The following is a 23,509-nucleotide window of genomic DNA, read 5'->3' on the forward strand; positions in this document are numbered from 1 at the left end:
AAAACTAATTAAAAACTTTATTACCTTCCCTCTACCCTACAAAAAAAAAAAAAGAAAAAGAAATCTTATCTCTTTCATTAGAAAATTTTAGAATAAATAAGATATTCCATTTAAAAATAAGTGGATTGGGGAAAAGTCAGCCTTTAGAAGATTTCCACTCTGAAAAGGAAAGTAAAATTGTATTAATAAAAATAATTTTTACTAAAAATTGGGGTATTGGTAGCACATGAGGCTATTAGAGCTTCAGAAGTCGCAAAAATAGACTTTGTAAAGGTAATTGCAGCTGCAGACACAGTATTTTAGATAAAATCATCATTCTAAATAGGTGGTCTTTACTTTAAATCCTTAACGTAAATCAGTGGATGAATAGTTTAGCTGAATCTCGAGTGCATATGTTTGTCTTTTCTCTGTCTAAATGTTTGCCTCAAACCAAATCAGTTCAGTTGTGCTTATACGGTAGAACCTGGCCTAGACCAGGATAACATAATAGGCAGGAAAGACAGGCCAGAGTCCAAATACTTACAGCTTAAGGAAGAAAGGAACTCGCTGAGATGACCACAGCCATGAGGCCAAATCCTACACCTCTACGATGATTTGTAAACAGCTGTTACAGGTTGAGGTACGTCACCCTCAGAAGATGCTGCCATCCTAACCCCCAGTACCTATGAATGTAACCTTATGTGATAATAGGATCTTTGTAGATGGCCAAGCTAAGAGGAGATCCTCAGGGTGGGCCCTAACTCAGTATGATTTGTGTCCTTGTAAAATGGGGAAAATGGGGACACAGAGACAGAGACACACACAGGGAGAAGGCGGGAATCAGGAAGACCAAAGATGGCCAGCAAACCACCATACAGTAGAAGGGAGGCAGGGAACAGACTCTCCCTCACAGCCCTCAGGAGGAGCCAACACTTCCAACGTCTTGATCTTGGACTTCTGGCCTTTAAAACTATGAGGCAAATTTCTCACCACCCAGTTTGAGCTACTCAGTTTGTGGCACAGCCCTAGGAAATTAATACAGTAACCATTGCCTTATAGGTTATCCATTAGGCCACACTGGTGGCCCATAGAGGATGGTTGTACACTTTAAATGTCAGTTATATCTCAATAAATTTTGAAATGAAAAAAAAAAAAAAGAATCCTTATTAAGTAAAGAATTTAATAATGATTACAAGTAGGACCCATGTGCTAGAACTATTCTGCAGGTTGCAGATCTCCACTGGCACCAGAGCCAGCTTCAGGCAAGGTGTGATCAATCTTTGAAGAATGGGTGAACTTTTTAGCATATAGCTGGCCTGGTTGGTAAAGCGTATCCATGTGATAAAATGATGTGGCTAGGCAATAAAACCACCACTGTGGATACACGAATGCAGTGATTCTCTAACTTGCGTGTGCATCAGAATTCCTGGGAGGGTTTGCTGCAATACAGATGGCTGTTCCCTCTCCCCTTCCCCCCAGAGTTTATGATTCAGCAGGTCTGGGGTGGGGAGCTGTGAATTTTCATTTCTGGCAGGTGCCCAGGTGACACTGATACTGCTCGTTCCAGACCCCACTTTGAGACTCACAAAACACGGGGTATTTAAGTGAGCTGTGACCGAGTACGCGCATCATATTTTAACAGACATGAGTTCTTTTTGGTTTCAGGATGTAGATAACGTCTCTCCCTAATACAGATAACTCTTAAAACTAAAGGGGGAGATGTTTTCAGCAAGACAAACCTTTTTGCCTGTCTGAAAAATTATTTAAAGCTAGTTGAAAGGCTTGAAGCTCAAACTGTTATTTGGGGACTCAAAATAGCGTAGTAGAAGCAGTCATGAAGAAAATGACACAGACACCGATGCTGAATGAGTTACTATAAAAATCAGCCTGTCTTTACTATTGAGTGTTGTCTGGACTAAATAATCCTGGGCTACAATAACTCAGGCTTGAAGTAGATTTTTTTAAAAAGATGTATTAACAATACTAAACTGAAATTTGTTTTATTTCCCCACACTTTCTGTCCCTGTTTTTTAACTTTCCAATCCTGACGCGTTTTTCTTTTTTCTACCCTTTCTCATCTTTGCTTTATTCAATGACTCCACTTTCCCAAATACTTCCAAATACTTTTTCGCGCTTTGTAGAGATGCTGAGGACTTCATACCAAGTGTAACAGGCAGAATAGACTGCATAAAGCAATCCATTATTAACAGCTGGACTCAGTGGTTTTGAACTAAACCCAGAGTATTCTCTTCTTGGTCCCAGATCATTTTTCCAAGCTAATGCTACTACAATGTCAAGTGGAGATGGCTCCCCCTGCCCCACCCCACCTTATGAAATGATCGCCTTCTGCTCTTATCTAATAGTGTGTGTAACACAAAATCAAGTTCTATGTGTTTATCTGACTTACTTGTGTTCAAATAGGAATAGTGAGGTTATTGGAGCAGAGCTGAGCTATGGAAAGAAACAGCAATTTCTTGTGTTTAGAGGGGCCCAGACATTATGTTGATTTGCCAGCATGAGCTGCGGCAACTGCATTTTACCACTCCCAAAGCCAACTCCCGGAAGCTCGGTCTCTTCTGTGGGAGAGGAGCTGTTGACAATATGCAACTTTATTTCCTTTACATATCCGATGTCTATGCAATGACTTGGTGTATTTCATGAGACTCATATCAATGTGATCTGTCAGAATCCAAACAACAAACTTTTACAGAGCCCTGTTGGAACCCCACCATCTCAATTTGCTGGAGACTGACGGGGCTCTCCGGATGCAGGGCTTTGACTCTGAAAATGAGACAGTCCCAGGCAAACTGGGGCAAATTGGTCATCCTCACAAATCTAGCACTTGCTGAAGCATCATTTCTGAAGATAAAGATCCTCTTCTGCAGCACTCTGAGGCCCCACCAAAGGAGATGGCATTTGTATGAAACCCAGAGTAATGAAGGGAGCTTCTCTGGAGGAGGGTAGAGCTCCATGGTAGAGGGCATGCTTGGCTTGCGCGAGGTCCTGAGTTCAATCCCCAGTACCTCCATTAAAAAAACAAACAAACACAAACAAACAAACAAACCTAAATACCTCCCCTCTACCTCCAAAAGGAAGGTAGCTTCTTGCAGGGAGGGTATAGCTCAGTGGTAGAGCGCATGCTTAGCATGCATGAGGTCCTGAGTTCAATCCCCAATACCTCTATCTAAATGAATAAACATAATTACCTCCCCACTCCCAAAAAGGAAGGTAACTTCTACCTCCTGGCAGACCAACCTGAGGACTCCAGCGTCATGAGCATCTTCTCAGAGCAGGTGGCGCCTGTCATCCCGTCACCATCTGTAGGCACACATCTCTTCATTTCCTTGCAAAGTTCTTAACCGTATTTTGGTCTGCCACTGGTGCTTCTCACCAGAATTGATGGGATCAGAAATTCAGTTGCCTAAGTTCTCACTTGTATGGTGAGGCTGACAGTACCAAGCAACCTGGGTCTGCTGTGGAGGGTAATGAGGCATGAAGCACGCCTTGTGCACAGGGTCCTGCGAAGGGGAGGTCCACTCTCCCTTGAGTTTCTACCAATACCTAAAAAGAAGAAGAACATGAGTATTAATAAGAGGCCATCTCTAAATGATCATTTTCTACAGATGGTTTGGTTTGTTTGTTTTTTTGTCAGCCACTGTCAATGGAAGCATTCTGGGAGGTATATGGAGAAGGTGCTGGTTTCCTATGGTAACGGATCTCCAGACGTAATTAGAAACAGGCATGAACAGAAGATGCAACTTCAGACATAGAACCCTTGGGAGCACTGAGATGGCCCAGATGCTGTGTAAAGGGTTTGCCTCAAAGCATTAGACATAAGAGACACTCCCTGATTTATTTACTAGGAGCAATAAATTGGTGCAGTGGATGGGAGGTTTTTAAAACATTTTTTATTAGGAAGAATTTCAAACGTGCACAAAAGCAGACGCAGTAGTGCAATGGAGGGAGTTGTCTTTGCATCGCTGAAGTTCTGTTGCAGCACAAGGAGCAGCGTGATAAAAGGAAAATCTTTGAACCTTGAACTTACACGTCTCCAGTAATGGAGTAACAGCCTGCGTAGTAGTCGTAGCATTCTGGTTGTGTTGTATGCCACTCTCATCTCAGCAGTGATTAGCTTGAAACCACAGTAAAAAACACATTTCAGCCTCCTGACTCATACTTTGTGCATGACCAAGCCCAGAGTTTTATAAAAGAATCCTTACCATTTGCAATGACCTGATTCATTCACTTATTCCTTCATTTGTTTAGTATATGTTTGTAACATTGTATCAAATAGGTGGAGTAACATCTCTTTAGAGAGCAGGGATACAGAAGAGAGAACAGCATCCCACTTGTCCCGTTTGTTCTTCTTTCTGAAGATCTAACTAAAATTTTCTGGAGACATAATTTCTTTTCTGCCACAGGACAGTAGGAAGCCCACAATAGGAAATCTAATGTTCATGTAAACTGTTTATTATAAAGGAACCTTTAAGCATTTTCATCACCATTTTGTGAATTGGAGAACCTAGGTACATATATGTAATTTAGATCCTGTGACCCGTCCTGAGTCAAAATGCATGGTCCCAAAGGGGCGGCAGGACTTCTGCCCGCCGACAGCAGCCGCCACTCCGTACTCTCTGCTGCCCTCTCCTGGTGGATTTTCTGCAGCAAAGTACACATCCAGGCAGTTCAGAGTCTCAAATCCTAGACAATTCAGTACATCCTTTGCTTAAACATGAACTTCCATTCACCCTGGACCAAGAAGAAAAAAAGAAAAGGTAAAGAAAAAGAACAAGGAAAAAAGAGAAGAAAATGTTTGGCTATGAGCAGCTTTCAGTTCAAATTCAATTAAAATTCTTCTTCATCAATCCATCTACCATTTAGTTCCTTAGTTCTTTCTTTTCTTTTTGTCCTTTTTTTTTTTTTTTTTTTTTGAGAAATGAACACAAAATGGCTCATCAAAATAGCAATGACTAAGGGGTTGGAATGAAGTTTGATGTTGCTTTGTTTCTAACAGAATGAAAAAAATTTCCCTAAACCCAAACCCTATAATTCAACCCAACTTGTCACTACCCTCTGATTAAAGCATTTTTTAAAGTAATAGATAGGAAGTTGAGATCTGCATTGAGATAAGGATGGTTAGCATAGATCAAAAGGAATTGTACATACGTCAGTTAGATTAAGGGACAGGATGTGGGGAGGCGGTGGGTCCCATATCCAGTTACTTTATGCACGAGTACATTTGCTGAATGCAGGTACTCTCATGGGCGAGCCGCACATAGACGGAAACCGGGGAAATTAATGAAAGGCAATCTATAATGGTTAGAGTGTTTGTTCTAGTACGGATCCAAGACCACATTTCTCCTAATTAGGAATATTACTGTAATTTTTTATAACTGTCTATCTTGCCCTGCCCAGGATAGTAAATTAGCTTGGAAACTTTCATCTTGCATTTCTGAGGGCGTCAGCATTAGGTTGTAAGTACTCTCAAACCTACATACACAAACTTAGTCATTAGATATAGACAGACTATTTCCCCCAAGCCTGTTAGAAGGGAAAATATTTTAAACCCTCCCCCTCCACCCCCACCACACACACAAAATTCCATCTAAGGTGTTTTAGGGAACAAAGGGGCAAGTAATGTAGAATAACGTCAATATCAATGGATCCCAGAAAAGAACAGTAAGTTGGTTTATGCAACGAAGTGGAACTGGGGAAAGGAGAGCGGGAGAAGGAGGAATAGTAAAATGGAAAAAAAAAATCACACAATGGTTATTTTTCTGGTAGGGAAATTTGCAACGGAAGAGGGTTGCTAACGACCACAGTTAATGCCACATATTTCTTTGGGACGCCGTTCACACATTGCATTTTGTGATGAGGATGATCTTGGTTAACTGAGGTCAGGCTATAAACCGGAGAAGTTAAAAATCTGTGTTACAGAAAGTCCATGCAGCTTAACACCAGCGTTGCTTCCCTGTCTAATGTCGTCACCAAAATCTAAAATTCTGGAGCTGGAAAAGACCTCTTTCACCTCCACCAGGCTTAACTACCCCCAACTTAGTAATAATCACATCAAATAACCTTTTAGCTAAAATGATTCCATACCCTTGATAATCCAACAGGCCAGGACTAGGGTGAGGGGACTGAGGCACAAAATTTAAGGAAGGTGCCCCAAATCTCAGTAATTAAGATAAATAATATATTAAATTCCTCAACCCAAATCCTGTCTCTTGTTGGGTCCTGTCTTCATTTAAAAGTTTGAATAAATAAGGACTTCCTATATAGCACAGGAAACTATACTTAATATCTTGCAATAACCTGTAGTAGAAAAGAATCTGAAAAAGAGTATGTATGTTTGTGTATAACTGAATCACTTTGCTGTACACCTGAAACTAACACAACATTGTCGCTCAACAATACTTCAATTAAAATAAATTAATTAATTAATAATTTTGATACACTGTTCATTGTGGATTTTTTGCACTAATTTTTTTTTCAGTATAATTTATCTTGATTACTGAGGTTTTTGACATTTAAATTATGCACCCTGGAGGTGTAAACCCATTCCAATATTTATATAACTTTGGATTCAAACATTTCTTTCTCACATCTAATCCAGGCTTTCTCAGCCTTGGCACTATTGGCATCTTGGGCCCAGATAATTCTCCGTTGTGGGGGTTTGTCCTGTGCATGGTAGGATGTTTAGCAGCATCCCAGGCTTCCACCCACTAGAAAACAGTAGCACCCTCTCAACCCCCTCATTGCCAGGTCACTGTCAGATCACCCTGGGTTGAGAGCCACAGATCTAACCAAAGTTAGATGCTGCAAACCACCCCATTTCTTCCCATTGTGTTCTAAGTAGAGACAGAAAGCAGCTTTTCATCATCCTCTAAATAACAACCCCATGAGACTCTTTGCTTTGTAGAGTGTGTTTACTCTATAACCTGATTAGAGTGATGATAATCACGTTAGCGTGTCTAGACTTACGAAGGTCAAACCCCTGGCCTCTCTAAGGTTTATTCCCATCTCACATTTGACATCCCTGTCGACCACTTGGCCATCTGAAGCAGTAGCTTCTTCCAGAAGTTCAGAGATGCCTTGTAATTATAACCCCTTTGCCAAACTGCAAATTCCACTCCCTCATTGCATTAGACCAGAGAGATTAGTTACCCACCAACCACATTTCACTCTCTTCAAAGTGAATTTCATCTTGGAATTTATCAGGAACCTTTTTGCAAGCTATCCTATCGTCTTCCATCTCAGAAGCTGAGCCTCTAATGAGTCAAATTACATTAAACAATTCAGCAATTCAACCTCCTCTGTGATCTTAGTTTTGTAAGTACTGCAATTTGGGGAAGCCATTTGGTTTATAATAGCAGGAAAGATGTTGAGTAAAATCTTTTACTTTCTTATTATTCAAAGGCCAAATTCATTATAAAAATTTTAAAGCCCAGCGTTAGACTTGGAAGTCAAATTATATTTGGAAGGTAAAAATCCATTTCTGGATACCAGTTTTGTAACAACACACTGCAAAGTTCTGTAGTCAGCCATGCAGACAACAATGTGAATCATGAACAGGTAATCAGACGGATGAGCTAAGAATTGTTGCCAATGATCCACAGTCTTCCACCTTCACCCTCCACTCTGTTGAACTTCCATACAAATCTGGGTACATACGTGTTTTTCCTTCTGAGTGGGAATGATGTATGTGAAAGTCAACCTGTATTGAAGATGATGAGTTTCTATATTATACCAGTCAAGGTTGTAGTCTGCAAGCAACAGAAACTAATTCCAGTCAATTAAGCAGAAAAAAAGTATTTGCCAATGAGTTGTTAAATAGTTTAAGAAGTTCCCAGTGGGCCTGGGACCAGGCTGGACAAGGAGCCCAAACAAGGGATGCTCGCCACAGGTGGACCCAGCTAAAACACATCACCCAACCCACCTACTGAGGAAACTGCCACCGCTGACCGCCCACTGAAGAATGGATGCTGCAGGCTGTCCAGAGACACTGGGCTTCGGGTGGTGCTGCCCCTGCGACCGCTTCCTCGGCACCTCTAGCTTCTCCACTGTCTCTGCCTCTTTGCGTCACCAGCTCCCAATTGAACATCACTAGCAGATGCATCTGTTTAGTCAAGCACAGGTCACCTGCCTGCAGTCTAGCTGCAAGGGAGGCTGGGACAAAGGCTGGGCTTTTCAGCTTCTCAGGTGGGAGGCAGGTGGCCAAGAAATGACAGCTGTCCATTTCTGATGTGATAAAGGGAGGTCACTAATAATAACAGATGAAGACTGGGGCTCTGCAGTTGGGCTTTCCCGAATGTGAATTTATGCTCTCATTACTAGCTACACGACCTTGGGTGAATTACTTACATTCTTAATCATTTCTCTTTCCTTGCCTCTAAAACGAGTCCTTGTGAGGGTTAAATTGAAATATCCATGTAAAATTGCCTAGTGCAGTAGATGGTATACAGTAAATAGCTCTACGTATCTATGCGTGTGTATGTGTATATATACGTGTGTGTGTGAGCATGCAACATGGATAACGGAGACAGAGATTCTCCATTTTCATTCCCTCCTGCCTTTGAGAGGGATCCTGAGATGGTATGGGCATATCTCAGACTTTTCACTTCATTTAATGGACAACAAAGCAACTCGGTTTAACTTTGGTCTCCCCCTTGAAAGCATACATGACTCAGCAGAGCGACACCAATGAAGAAATAATTATAACTCAACATATGCTCTAGTAGCATACAAATGAGAGTTCAGAGAAGGATAGGATTCATCTTGTTCGGGGAACTAGAACAATGGGGGCTAGATGGAACTTGATGGGGACCACGAAGAATGGATAATAAGACGGTTCCAGAGAGTGGAGAGAGGAGGACGCCTCCCAGGCAGTGAGAACGCCCTTGGCTCGGCTGGGTGGGTGCAGGGAACGGGGAAGAGACTTCGGAAGGGCAAAGGCAAGGAATTGTGCGAAGGGAGGAAAAGATGAACTTGGAAAGAAAGACTGGTGCCAGGAAGGTCAAAACCCTCAGGGTCACACCAGAGTGGTGTCTTTTCTTCTGCTAACACACAGGCCAGTGAGACTGCTAAGAACTGACCGATGGCCCCAGCAATGCGTTACATCTTTGCTATCAGTAGGTAAGGTCAATATTTATTCCCAGTAAGATTTTTAATTCTTTATTCAGGAGTTCAACCTGTCACTGAAAAAAAATGCAGAATCTAAATGTTGAGACTTCTGTTTTATTTGGCAGACTTGCTGAGGACTTAAGCCTGGGAGGCAGCCTCTGAGTTGCTCTGAGGGACTGCTCTGAAGAGGTGAGAGAAGGGCCAGGATGTACAGGAGTCGGAAATCAAAAACTGGGTTGTTGTTGTTTTTTTTTGGGGGGGGGGGAGGTAATTGTGTTTATTTATTTATTTAATGGAATTGAACCCAGGACCTCACGCACGCTAAGCATTCACTGTACCACTGAACTATACCCTCCTCTCAAAAGATCACTGTTAATTTAAGAAAACCAGACATCTCAAGTTGAGGAATTCAGCGCTTTTCTATGTATGAAAAGATGCAAGAGTCTGGGCTCATTGAAATCACTCCTTGGATGTGCACCTTAGCCATCTGGGGCCAGCTTCCTGCTCCTTCCCATCCTGAGTCCTCTCAGGGTACAATGTTGTGGGGGGCTGCAGGGGCTGAGGGCTTGGCCTGTTTGTGTCCAACCTGAGTTCCCTCAGGGCTCACCGTGGTGGAGTGGGGAGGGGGCTGGGGTAGTGGCTGCTGGCTTGATGGCTGCAGCATCCTTTGCATGCTGCTGTGACAAGCAACATTTTTCATTCACACTTCTCAGGAAACAGAAGCGGCTGGGCTGGGGCTGAATCTGCTCGTCCCTTTGGGACCCAGAGTTTGGTCTCAACTTCTCCAAGACCCTTAAGCCAGGGATCTGAGGCCAGCGGCTCCAGCTGCCACAGGACAGGAAGTGGAAGAATTTGTGCCCTGGCCGTGGAGGTGTTTCAGCACAGTGAGAGCGGAGCTAAGCAGGTTTCTTTTAGCTTTGGTTTCAGCTGCCAAAAGCCCAGGGGCTCCAGGCCTGTAAGAAGCTCAGGGAAAGTGAGGGAGTTGAGAAGAGCGCGGGGGAGGTGATGTCAGCCCAGCTGTTGCTGCTAGTGAAACTGGGATGGAGGCAAGGAGGCCTGGCGATGAGGCCCATCCCACAGAGCTGAGGCTGAGAGGCCTTGGAGCCGCGGAGCCAGCCTCTTTCATAATCTCCTCTGGTAAGACACAAAGGACAAATCAAAAAGAGCGATTATGTATGAGAAGGAGCCGTTCCTCCAGCAGGAATATGTTTTCCTCACATGCTCGTCTCTTCACAGCAAGCAAATGCACGTGGATCCAAGGACTATGAAGTCGGGCACATTGAATTTATTCCATTTGCCTCAAGTCTTCAAGCATGAAGCGTTGCAAACCTTCGTATGTACACTGGGTGGGAGGGACAGAACTCCATGGCAAGGCCTAAGAAAAGCCTGAGAAAGAAAAACATTAAGATAAAGCAACACAATTTCAAATCTTAATCTCCTGAAATGGTGCCTTGAAAGCCGCTCTGTCCACATTTCTGAGTGGGGCCTGGAAAACTCCATGTCCAATCATGTTATAACCTCGCTTCTTCTCTGTCTGTGACAGCTTTCAAGGGCCAGTGGTTCCCCCAGACGTGGCAGAGAAGCTCACAGTAGAGATTTGCACACTTGACTAAGCTTCCCGCCTTGCTCTTTGTGGAGGGCTGGTGAAAGAGAGAGATTTGTTCTCCTTTTCAGAACTAAATCATGCAGCGGCCAAGGACACAGTCGAAGAGCAAAGCAAACCAGAATCACTCCCTTGGTCACATAAGCTACAGGACGATGACTTAATATTAGATACTCTCTGCTTCTGTCCAGTAAAACACAAAGCCAGGTAGGATGCTCTTGTATTTTTTTTTTTAACCAGTAAATATTGACAGGACCCCACCTATGAGGGAGGCCTTTTTGGCACCCTCTCCCCAGACACTCTCCTGTGGTACCCCGGCCCATAACCAGAGATGGCCTGGAGTTCTGGGTGCTGGCTGGACGCTGGGTGATGACAGTGCCAGAGGCTCAGAAAAAAAAGAAACACTAATCGCCGGGGAAAGGGGGTGTCATCTGACAACAAAATGAGTTGTCCCCTTCTCTACCTGCCTGAGGCTTCAACAGGAAGAGGCAAAAAAAAAAAAAAAAGAAAAAAGGAAAAAAAGAAAAATAAGTCCACAGTCTAAAAAACAAAAACAAAAACGAAAAACAGAAAGAGGCAGGTGTGATGACCTCTGAACAGCATCCTTAGAGCCAGGGGTTACAAATACAGCTGTCAGCTGGGGCCAGGCTGCTAGCGTCAGCAGGTGATTCACCTCAGTCGGTGCTGAAGCTGTGAGGGTCTAAGAAAAGAAAAAGAAAAAAGAGACCCTCAACTATGTTTGTTTGTTTGTTTGTTTTAATAAAGACAGCTTTCTTAAATAAAAACAATTATCTGAAACAAAACCAAAATTAATTCCTCCTGGTAAACTAGTATGTTTCTTGAATTCGGCATGACATCTACTGCCCCCTTTTTCCCTTGACTGTCCGGAGGCTCCAAGCTGTATTTTGTTCTTCCCTTTGGGTTTTTTATTTTTCCCTTTGTTTTTTTTTTTTCCTCTCCTTCCCATCCATTTCCTCTCCTAACACACACATACACACACACACACACACACACCCACACACACACACCCGCCTGGTAGTCTATAAAGATGTGACAAAGATAACATAAGAATATTACTGGTTAAATATTTCAGAGTTCTTAATTCCTTGTTTTTAAGCATTACTGTGTAGCAAGGTCCTGTTGTTGTTTTTTTCTGTTTTATCTATTTTCATATAAAACTCTTTACTGAATGTCCGAACTCAGTGGAAAAGACCACTAGGTTAATTCTAAATTCTGTTTCTGTCAGTGAAATCCAAGGGATTCTAATTTTAAAACCATCTGTTATCCTCATTTTAAGGACTTAAAGTATTTGCCTTTGGAAGATTTTTGGTTTTGTTTATGGTTTATTTCTTTTTTTTTTTTTAACTCACTATCATCTCTGTCCACAAGCCAAGATTATGAATAGAGATGATATACTTCAGGAAGGGGCCATAGATCCTAAATTAATCTCTACCAAAGTTAATTCCTGCATAAATTAAGCTGAATGTGTTTTTCAACACCATAAATCAAGTATATTAGGTATAAATAAAACACGAACCTGGGTTTCCTCATTTAGAACTCCATATCTATGACACTTTAGCATAGAAAGGGCAAAGTTGTTTTTTTCTTTTTTAGAGCTGTTGGGCTAACCATCTCCAAGATTGTAGTAGACAGTGTAAAATGAAAGATTTCCTCTCTAAGGCTGAAATAACTAATAATCAGAAGCCCCCAGAAAAAATTCCTCTGTATACTTATGCAGAACATCATGACCCTCCTCTTGGGACCAGCAAATCAGTAGAAGAATTGCCAGGGACGATTTGAGAATGAGGTGGGAGAGGAACTAGCAGCTCTAGGAACCAGTAATGTTGTCCTATTGTATGAAGACAATGGCCACTTGTTGGCTTCAGGTTATTCTATGGCTATAATTCAGTTCTTGGAAAATCTACAAAGTGGGATGAAAATAGGATGTCAGGATGACCCGGTTGATTATCCTGTAACCTGTAGGGGGCGTGCTAGTGCCTCATCCCCTCTACTTGGCGGGTACCTACCCCCCACACCCCTCAACCCTGTGACTATCCACTGCTAAGAGATTTGCAGGAAAAATTATGCTCCACCCACCCTCCCACCAAAGCCAGGGCAGTGCATGAGAGCTCAAGAGGCTAGCTGCCTCTTCTCAATTCAGTCTTGAAGTTTATACTCCAGAACTACATTGTCCAGTATGATAGCCATTGGTCATGTGCAACTATTCAAATTTAAATTTAATTTAATTAAGAATTCAGTTTGTATGCTTGCCGTATTTCAAATGCTTTCATTCAAAAGTCCACAAATGGAAAAAAAAAAAAAAAAAAAAAAAAAACTCCACAAGTGATAAATGCTGGAGAGGGGGTGGAGAAAAGGAAACCCTCCTACACTGTTGGTGGGAAAGCAGTTTGGTGCAGTCACTGTGGAAAACAGTATGGAGATTCTTCAAAAGACTGCAAATAGACTTACCATATGACCCAGCAATCCTACTGCTGAGCGTATATACAGAGGGAACCTTAATCCAGAAAGACACATGTACCCCAATGTTCATAGCAGCACTATTTACAATAGCCAAGACATGGAAACAACCTAAATGTCCATTGACAGATGAATGGATAAAGAGGCTGTGGTATATTTACACAATGGAATATTACTCAGCCATAAGAAAGAATGAAATAATGCCATTTGTAGAAACATGGATGGATCTAGAGATGATCGTATTGAATGAAGTCGGGCAGAGAAAGAAAAGTACCATATGATAACACTTACATGTCCAATCTAAAAAAAAATGATTCAAATGAACTTTACAAAACAGAAAGACTCACAGACATAGAAAACAAACTTGTGGTTATGAGGCAGGAAGGGAGGGATAAACTGGGAATTCGGGATTTGCAGACACACACTACTATACACAAAATAGATAAACAACAAGGTCCTACTGTATAGCACAGGGAATTATATTCAGTATCTTGTAATAACCTATAATGGAAAAGAATCTGAAAAAGTATGTGTGTGTATATATACACATATGTATATATGTATATATATCCGAATCACTTTGCTGCACACCTGAAACTAACACAACATTTTAAATCAACTATACTTCAATTTAAAAACAAAGAGTTTGGATTCTAGAGATGGCCAAACCACGTTTCTACTTTTGTATCTCCTGCTTCCTGGCCATGGGGCTTTGGACAAGGCTCCTAACCGCTTGAAGCCTATTCCTTGATTGCAAATGACCACAACAGTAGTAGTGACTTCACAGTTTTGTGGTGAGGACTGTGCAACTTACTGTAGAAAGGGAAACACTGAGGATAGTGCCTGCCACATAGTGAGTGCTCCGTACATATTAGCTGCTATCATTGTCGATACTATCTTTCTTAACGTTATCTCGGTCAAGTCTCCCTAGAGACAAGCTCATGGTTTCCCCTCTGGGCTCACTCTTCACGGCTCTCTTCAGCTTCAGCAGTCTGAACAGTGAGGAAAAGAATGAGGCTTCTGACGTTTCTCCTAAGAAGCTTTACTGAGCAGATTTGGAAAATCCAGAGCATGCCTGATGCCTCGTTGTGGATGAGCAGGGACTGTGGCCACCAGGACTCCCCTTCTGAGACTTCTGGATCTGTCCTCTCGGCCTGTGATTTCCCGGGAGTTCAGGGACCCCTGGGCGGGTGGTAATAGCTTCCCCCCATCTGCTGTTCCCGAGCCCTCGCTGACTGGCGGTGAGGACCAGCTCCGACAGCGCGCTGACCGCAGGCGCAGACTCCCTCCCAGTGGGAATGTTCTCTCTCACCAGGTAAGGCACGTGCGGGCCCAGATCAAACTCTTGTTTACCTGCAGGGCAGTGAGAGCCAAGCCTCTGCATCCCTTCCTCCTGGTGGCTCAGAGGCTCACCCGCATCTCCTCTGACCCGCGGTGGTAGTTGCGCGCCTGACCTCACTTTCTGGCTCGTGGACTGAGAGATGCCCTGCTTCTCGCGAGAGTGGAGTGTGGGCGGTGCCGGGAGAAGGGCTCGGGACCGGAAGTCGGAAGTCGGGAGCCGCAGCGCCGCGTCTGTCCCCAAGTGGATGGGTTGGGTCAGCGGCTTCTGATGTTCTTCTTCAGGAGACCTTAGGATTTGCTACAGAAGGCCGAGTGTGAGCTAAAGAGAAGTGGAAGACTTAAAGTGAGGAGCAGGAAGTGTGTCTCCGGCCTCCGGCGTGGGGGAGAACCATGAGTCTTTTTTGACCCTACTGCTGGTTTGGTGTGCGTGTTCCTGGCTGTGGTCCCCGCGCCCAAACCGGGCCCGGGAGGCCTCCTGCTCGTTGGCTTGTTCACGCAGAAATAGCCTGCGAAAACAAGGACTATATCCCATGCCAATCCCGAGCAAGGAAAGTGGGGGAAAATTCTAGAAAGTTTGCCGAAAGTTGAGTAATGGCCTGAGGAAGTCCTTACTTTAAGACATACTTCACGTTACAATCAGAACTTACAGAATGAAATGGTGGTGGGCGGTGGAGGCATATACGGTTTATTTACTTTACGAGATAATTGCTCACTTTTTATAAACCCAAATGTTTCCTCTTGGAAGTCAGCTTTCACGGTGCACTACAAATAAGATTGACTGTAACAAAGCTAGTTATACAACTTTTGAGTAATAAACCCATTGTGTAAAACATAGGTATTCTATGCAGTGTTATATACAAAGTATTTTTTTTAATAAACAATCGCATCTAGGGGATAAATTTCTGTAGTATAACTTCTTCTCAAGGTCCAGTGTGACTTGTGTGCCTAATGTGAATTGAACAGTGAAGATTCTTACCGTTGCATTTGAAAAGCAAAAACCATTTTCTTGTGGTTAAAGGCCTGCAATGCCAACATTTTCCCTCAAGGCGGCAGTACGCCACAGGGCAATTAGTTACAGCAAAGGCCTGGGATTCAGACAGCACAGCCTTGAGTGAGAGTGCCCCCTTCCCCAGGGAAAAGACAATTCACTAAAAGTTGTGAAGAGGCAGATGTGATAATGCCTTGAGATAACTGAAAGCCGTAAGTATTTGCAAGAAACCTTTTGGCTGTTCTCCTGCAGAGAAAGGATGAAATCATTTTGTGTGATGGACAAATGAAAATTTATTTTTCCTATAGAAATACAAAATTTGTCCACCTCATTCACTGAAAAAGTGATTTTAGACAGGTACCAATACACACTGAATCATAATTGTTTACCCTTCAAATTTCTTTTGTGAATTTATAGAAAAGCACGAGATAAAATATTCATTCATGTTCTACTGCTTGTGTGTTTGGACTGGCCCTGGATGGAAATCTTGCTTAGAATTTGAAGTAAATTGTTATTGAGTAAAAATAAATTCCCAAGAAAAGAAATTTAGAACAGAAGATTAGTTAGAGTTTTTTCAGGGGGGATTTCCCTTTTGTATTTTTGTACTGGGCTCTGGACTTCCATTGAAGTACATAATGTACATATGTAAAGGATAATAAAAGTAATTCAACAGATCAGGAAAACAAGTGCTCCTGATGTGTGTCTTGTCTATGCCAGCTGAAGGAGAAACCACAGGGCCTGTTGGGTGCCAGATGCAACCTAAAGCAGCATGAATTGATCACTCGTAGTTTTTATCTCATGGGAGAATTTACCCAGGGGGACTTTATAGCTTGACTATCACATGTAGTAGAATCTGTCACATGTGGTAGAATCCATTTATGTCTCCTGATACCCATTTCCCTGTTTTCCTTGTACCAGAGCTCCCAGCTGTCAATTCAGTATGTCATTGTACAGAATAAAGTCTGTGTTTCTCAGCCTTAACTCTGGTAGGTATAGCCACTTGACCAAACCATGGGTAATGGGATGAAAGTAGAAGTGTTCTTTAAAGTGGCAGGGTATTACTTTCCTGATGGCTGAAATATGATTGTGATGGTTGGAGCCACAGCAGCCACACTGGGTGATGAGGTGAAAGATACATCATGAGGAGGGTTGGAGAAACAAAACAGAGAGAGATGGGCCTCTCATCATTGTGGAGTGACCACAGCAGCCTGGACTGCCTACCTAAAATTTTATAGAAAGAGAAATACAAATATTTTGTGTTCTCAGTTACCTGCAGCTGTACTTAGTCCCAATCAATAGAGATGCCTTGAGAAAACAGAAGGAAGATGGAATTTCTAATGATTCATTTTGTCATTATGTCATAATTTGTTTATCACCAATCAACACTTACTGAACGTTGTCTGAAGAACACTGCTGGGTAATCTGGTTTTATCTTTAAGGATGGAGCTGGATCAAGATACCATAAGCAAAGTTCAATTGTTAAAAAATCCTTCATGGAAATTGCTCCAGCACTATTGTATAAATGCAGCTGTATTTGGTCACAGCCATCACTATTTCTAATATCCATTGTTTCCCTGGGAGCAGAGGTTGTGTTTATCCTGAGTTTCCCTTTATGATTTAAGAACACAAAGTCAAAATCCTCTTCCTCCATTTAAGCCTGATGTTTGATACAAAACATGCGAAACCTGTGGACACTGCATTAATGGCCATGGCATTGTGAGGCCAGGCTGCATCTGCTCCCTCTGTGCTGTTCTGATTAAGAACCACTTTCCTGGTTCGAGGTTGAGGACCAGCAGGTTCTTTTCCCTTGAGCTCCCTATACAGTGTCACAGATTCACAGGGTCTAGATAAAACAGAGATTTTGTCCACTCTGGCCCTGGAGGGAAGATGGAGGGGGGCATCCACGGGCCAAAGAATTTCTCACCACTCCAGGTGGTGTTCAGGGGTGTGGGACGGAGTGGGTAGGGGACATTCTCTAGCAGCCCCAACGCCTCAGAAGACTCGATGAGGGACAGGACTTTGGTCAGCAGGTCCCAACAGATCTGAGAGCATGTGCCTGTGACCCAGGCTCTCTCAGGAGCAGCATCAGGACCTTACAGAGACTTAGTACAGGGCCTGTCAGGGCTGCTGGGTCCAACCCAGCCCTGAGGGAGAGCTCCATGCAGATAGTGGCCTGGCAGCCTGATCTCATCCAGAGTAATGAGGTGGGGCTGCACAACACGATGAGGGTGGCAAGACATTCATGGGTGGGTGCTTCCTGGCAAAAATCACCACCCCATCCTTTGCAGAAACATAGCTAACAGCCAATGGCCTACTTATTTTCCAAACTAGCCATAGCACCTGAATGCAGATTGCAGTATTGAGACAGGAAGGAAGGGGGCAGGACATAGCCATTCAAGGAATGAAGCAGCAATTAGCACCAACGTGGCAGAAAAGTCAACTCCCAGTAGACCTTGGGCTTCATTATGCACTCATTGTAAGATATTAGCCTAGGAAATGACATTCCCACAGGCGCCTTGACAGTTTCAAGGCTGACCATAAAAGGTCAAAAAGTGGGCAGTAACCCAGTTCCTGGGAATCTCCGTCCCTTCCCCAAAGTAGTTGGAATAATCCTGCCACTTGTTAGCATATCAAGTTACCAAGCCCATAAAAACTAACCTGCACCTTGAGGCCTCTCCCTTCTGGGTGAGACAGCCCACACTGTGTATGGAGTATCTGCTTTTACTTTAAAACTACCACCCACCCTCACACCTAGTGGCCTCTCTGGCCTTCTGAGACGGACTGCACTTGGGTCTATGGACTGTGCATCTCCCTGAATAAATCTACTTTCACCCTCCTGTGGCTCGTTCCAGGATCATCCCAATATCCAAGACTCACTGTTCTGAGGTGGTTTTCTAAGGCTTCACTGAGGCCAGGTGAGTTCTTTCTAAAGGCTTTCAAAGTCTCTAATTCCACACTCACAACAAAGCTGAGGATCAAGGGGGACCTCTGCTAAGGTGATGATGCCTGGTCCAGGAGGTGGGCATCGCTCTCTAGACTCAGGACAGTAAATAAGTTTGGGTTCACCTGCCAACAGTAAGGAGTGGCTACCGGTAGAGTTAGATAAAGCTTCTGAGGCTCAAGAGAAAAGGAGCATCATGATTGATTAGTAATGTCTGCAGTAGCTTAGGGGCAGGGAGGGGTGGAAGCAGACGAGTGGGATGGGGTATCTGCATTACAAGTTCTGTCTTTCCTCAGTTCTTTCAGTTCACGCACATGCCTCCTATCCCCCATTTTTACATCTTTGAAATTGGAATGCCTCTTTTAATCACTGTGCCAGATTGTACTTTCCAAAAATGGACACGGTGTTTCAGTCTCACATGCTCTTCCAGAACCTAACTAAGCCCCCATCCAGAAGTGGAGTTTATGTCCCCTCCCTTGGAACTGGTGGAGACAGTTGTGGGGGGTATGATCCCCTTAACTAATGTAATGGAGTGTGGCAGAAGTGATGCTAAATGAGTCATGATGCTAGGCCATTAAAAATGATACTGCTTCTACCTGGCCTTCTCTTTGGGGAAGCTCGTTCTCAGAACCCAGCCACCATGTTCTGAGGACGCCCTGGCCTGGGTGTCAGGCCTTGGCGGAGGTCTCAGCTGACAGCCAGCACCATCCTGCAAGTCCTGTGAGTGCCACCTTGGGAGCAGGTCCTCCAGCCCCGAGTAGGGCTGACTGATTGACTTGCAAAGAGCACAGAAGAATCTCCCCTGCTGAGTCCTACCCAAACCACAGATTTCTAAGCAAAGTCAATGCTTTTACTGTTTTAAGATACTAAGTTTTGCACTGCTTTGTTACACAGCAACAGACAACTGAACCAAAGGCAGTAAGCCAGGCAGCGATGGTGACAGGGGTCACGGCCAGCATATGTGCACCAAAACTTGTAGAATAAATGTCAGTTGATGGAAAGAAAACCCTGCAGACAACAGAGAAGCATGTTTTTGAGAACTGTTGCATCGCCAACAATTTTTATGGTACAAAGGACAATATTAGAAGGAATAGAAAGAACATTAATGACTCAATTCAAAAAGTGATTTAGAAGGATCAGACTTTGAATAGAATGAAATTTGAGGAATACCAAACCAAATTTATTTTGTGTATATTTTCCTTTCTAGGGATGCACAAGAGTGATATATACTGAAAAAAACCTGTACCTAAATAAGTTTAAAAGAACATTCAGTGAATATTAAAGAATGCTAACTGATAAGAAAGCACTGTATCAGTTTCATCGGGAACACTTTTCTCAGAGGTGTAAGATAACCTCAAAATCAGTAGATCTTAGATATAATGAAATACAAGTATTCATTGTTCTTGACTAAAACCTCTAATTACAGCACCAAATGTAAGTGTCCTCAAAGAATTTCACAAAGTTCTCATTTTTTCTTTGAAAATTAAAAACAAAACCCATCAGGGATAGGCTTTTTTTAAGTTCAGTTTAATTTTTACTTTCCTAATTATGTCCATAGCATTGTTTGGTAAACATTTTGGGGATTTAAAAAAATGTTTAATTTTCTGAATGTAATATTCCAAACAAGTGACTTTCCAAGAACCCCTGAAATCACATGAGTTTTACATAGTATGAGTGTTTTGGGGGCTCTGTCTCTTGAATGGGGCAGGGGGAGCAGGAAGACTTCATGAAAGGGCAGTGAAGTTGATTCCTGAGCTTAGCTATGGACATGTTGGGCATCAGAGAAACAAAGTGACTTAAGACGTACTTATTAAGCATTTACAAAGCAAAAGAAGTGATGTGTTGGCTTTATTACTATTATTATTAAAAGAATCAAAGGTTCTACAAAATTTACAATAAAATGAAATTTATTCATAAAATAAACTAAAGAAATTGACAAAAAACAAGGTTACAAAAGCCCCACAATCCTCTACGGCTCAACATCACTCATCACAGCCAACAACCAAAACGTCTCAAGAATTTAACTCCTAGTTCTTAAGTTAAAAAAAAGAGGTCTTTGTAAATCCCAGTATTTCATTTTATGAGTTACACTGCTGAAAACAGTGACCAGTGACCCAAATCTAGGCTGACCATACCAGTTTGGTATTTTATAAAGTAATATTCTTTACAGAAACTTATGGACACTGAAATCTCTCAAAAGTGTATTTATTTATGAAGGTTAATTCACAGAGGTTTTACCAAGGCAAACTATTTTAAACCAACTGAAGTCACTACCACAACATTGCAAATACCAAAATGCAACAGAAGTGTTATTACAGAATAAGGAACACAGGATGCTGAAAATTTTAAATGTTTAAATATAGAAAAGTTTCAACTTTTACTTAGAGATAGAGGAGAGAGGAATAGTGTTGGAGCTGGAGACCGAGGCGCAAACCAGTGGCCAGTCAGGTCCCCGGACACATAGCTTGGCCTTTCCCACCCAGAGAAAGGCTGGCCTGGAGGTCTGCATCTGGGGCCTTTTCCATCAATCAAATCCAGCTTTGTTCAGTGAGAGTCCAGAGGACCTCACTCACCAATCAAATCCAGTCCTTTGTTCAGAGGACCCCAGAACATATTCCAAATTCTGTGAGTGTTCCTCTGGAAGGTTTCCAGTCCAAAGTCTTTAGGTCAAATTTTCTGGAGTTTTGTAACAATCAGCACTCTTACCATTTGATCGAATGAACTACAGATGCAGAGACCCCTCTTGTCTGGACTCCAGTCCAAACTTGAGATGGGCTGAGTGGACAACGTAACATTCTGCAGAAGGCTGACTGAACCCGCAACTCCCATCTCTACACCCTCGGAATCTTTCTTTGACCGCTGAATCGGGTATTCACTGAAAACAAGATCAAAGCGCTGGTAAGAGGAGATACATCTGAGCATTTCTCATTTTATTTTTATACATATACTCCAGTGACTATTTGTATTTCTCACCTGCTTACTGGACCTGGTTAAGGAATCTTTCTAATGTTGAGTTGATAAGCAGACAGTGTTTCAACTTCAATCCCAACCGCCAAAAATCTCACAAAAAGGCATTAGTTCTACTAAAAAAGTTTAAACATTATTTCTATTCAGCATGAGTTGGTATTTTCTCTTTTACAATGAAAGTTCTAGGTTGATCTAGCATTCTGTAATAAATTCACTTGGTGATCTTAATCTTCTTTTATTGTGATTCTCTAGATTTTGATTGCTGGGAACCACAAGTAACCTTTTACCTTACAAGTAACATTTGTACAACCTCATCTAAACACTTCTGGACAGAGACCTGACACCGATTTCCAATCCCAGAGTTCCCTCGAGCCTAAGGACGTTCTGCGTACCATTGCTATGGGAAGGCGCTGCTGGGAGGAGATTTTAGCCTTAACATCATTGCTTCAAAAAAGAAAACAGAACATTTGATTTTCTATCAGCTGAAGATATAAATTTATGAAATACAAAGAGCTGAAGGCTCTTCATAAATATCATTTGGTCTAGATTTGAGAGAGGGAAGGAAGAAATAGCCCTCCCCCATGGGGCTTGTTCCTAATGAAATACGGGGATACTGCTCCTCAGAAGACCTTTTAGAGCCTGTTAGGGATCAACTATAACACTGCCTTTACTTCAGAAGGTATAATAAAGGCCAAGAGTTTAAGGCGCAGGAAACAACTTGGGAGCAGAGCCTACGTAATACTCAACCATGAAAAGCTGAAGCCCTTCCTCTAATTTCAGGAATAAGACAAGGATGCTCGCTCTTACCACTTCTATTTAACACAGTATTGGAAGTCCTAGCCACAGCCTTCAGACCAGAAAAAGACAGAAAAGGCATCCCAAGGGGAAGAAATGAAACTGTCACTATTTGCAGATGACAAGACAGCTTTATACAGAAAGAACCTAAAGTCTCTGCCCCAAAACTATTAGAAGGAATAAGTGAATTCAGTTGCAAGCTACAAGATTAATATACAGAAATCTGTTGCATTTTCACACACTAATAATGAACTACTTTCTATTTCTACTTTCAGAAATAGAAAGTAGAAAAAAAATCCTGTTTAAAATTGCATCAAGAAGAATAAAATACCTAGGAATAAATTTAACCAAGGAAGCAAAAGGCCTATAGTCTATACTTAAAAACTATAAAATACTGATAAAAGAAATTGAAGATGATATAAAAAAAAATGGAAAGATACTATCCCATGCTCTTGGATTGGAAGAATTAATATTGTTAAAATGGCTACATTACCTAATCTACAGATTTAATGCACTCCCTATTAAAATACCCATGACATTTTGCACAGAATTAGAACAAATAATTCTAAAACTCATGTGGAATCACAAAAAAACCCTGAACTACCAAAGCAATCCTGAGAAAAAAGAACAAAAAAGAACAAAGCTGGAGGTATCAGACTTCAGACTGTACTATAAAAGTACAATAATCAAAAAACAGTATGGTACAGGTACAAAACAGACACACGGATCAAGGGAACAGAAGAGTAAGCCCAGAAATGAGTCCACATACATGTGGCCAACTTATTTATGACAAAGGAAGCAAGAATGTACAATGGGGAAGTGACCGTCTCTTCAATAAGTGGTGCTGGGAAAACTGGACAGCTGCATGTGAACCAATGAGATTAAAACATTTCCTCACACCATATACAAAAAACAACTCAAAATGAATTAAAGACCTAAATCTAAGACCTGAAACCATAAAACTGCTGGAAGAGAACATAGGCAGAACACGCTGACATAAATTGTAGCAATATTTTTTTTTGGATCTGTCTTATAAAGCAAAAGAAATAAAAGCAAAAATAAACAAAAATTTTGGGGACCTAATTAAACTTAGAAGACCTACAGATGGCTAACAGGCACATGAAAAGATGTTCAACATCACTAATTATTAGAGAAATGCAAATCAAAACAACAAGATACCACTTCCTACCTGTCAGAATGGACACCATCAAAAAGTCTACAAATAATATGCGTGACTGGAACACTGTGCTGTACAACAGAAATCGACACATTGTAACTGATCGTACTTTTACTA

General features: G+C 42.1%; 1 protein-coding gene across 4 annotated transcripts in view; it reads right to left on the reverse strand.

The window, feature by feature from the left end:
- Positions 1 to 7,319: 7,319 nt before the first annotated feature.
- Positions 7,320 to 23,509, reverse strand: part of DNAAF10 (dynein axonemal assembly factor 10) — a 34,472-nt gene continuing 18,282 nt past the window's right edge. Inside the window, exon 8 of one of the 4 annotated variants that reach the window (XM_074341251.1) lies at positions 7,320 to 10,488. In XM_074341251.1, the coding sequence (XP_074197352.1) occupies position 10,488 (1 nt within the window). In that variant the 3' untranslated portion in view covers positions 7,320 to 10,487. The other 3 variants (XM_074341252.1, XM_010963792.3, XM_074341250.1) reach the window with 3 other exon arrangements.

The sequence above is a fragment of the Camelus bactrianus genome, chromosome 15, assembly GCF_048773025.1.
Source record: "Camelus bactrianus isolate YW-2024 breed Bactrian camel chromosome 15, ASM4877302v1, whole genome shotgun sequence".
NCBI classification, from domain to species: Eukaryota; Metazoa; Chordata; class Mammalia; order Artiodactyla; family Camelidae; genus Camelus; species Camelus bactrianus.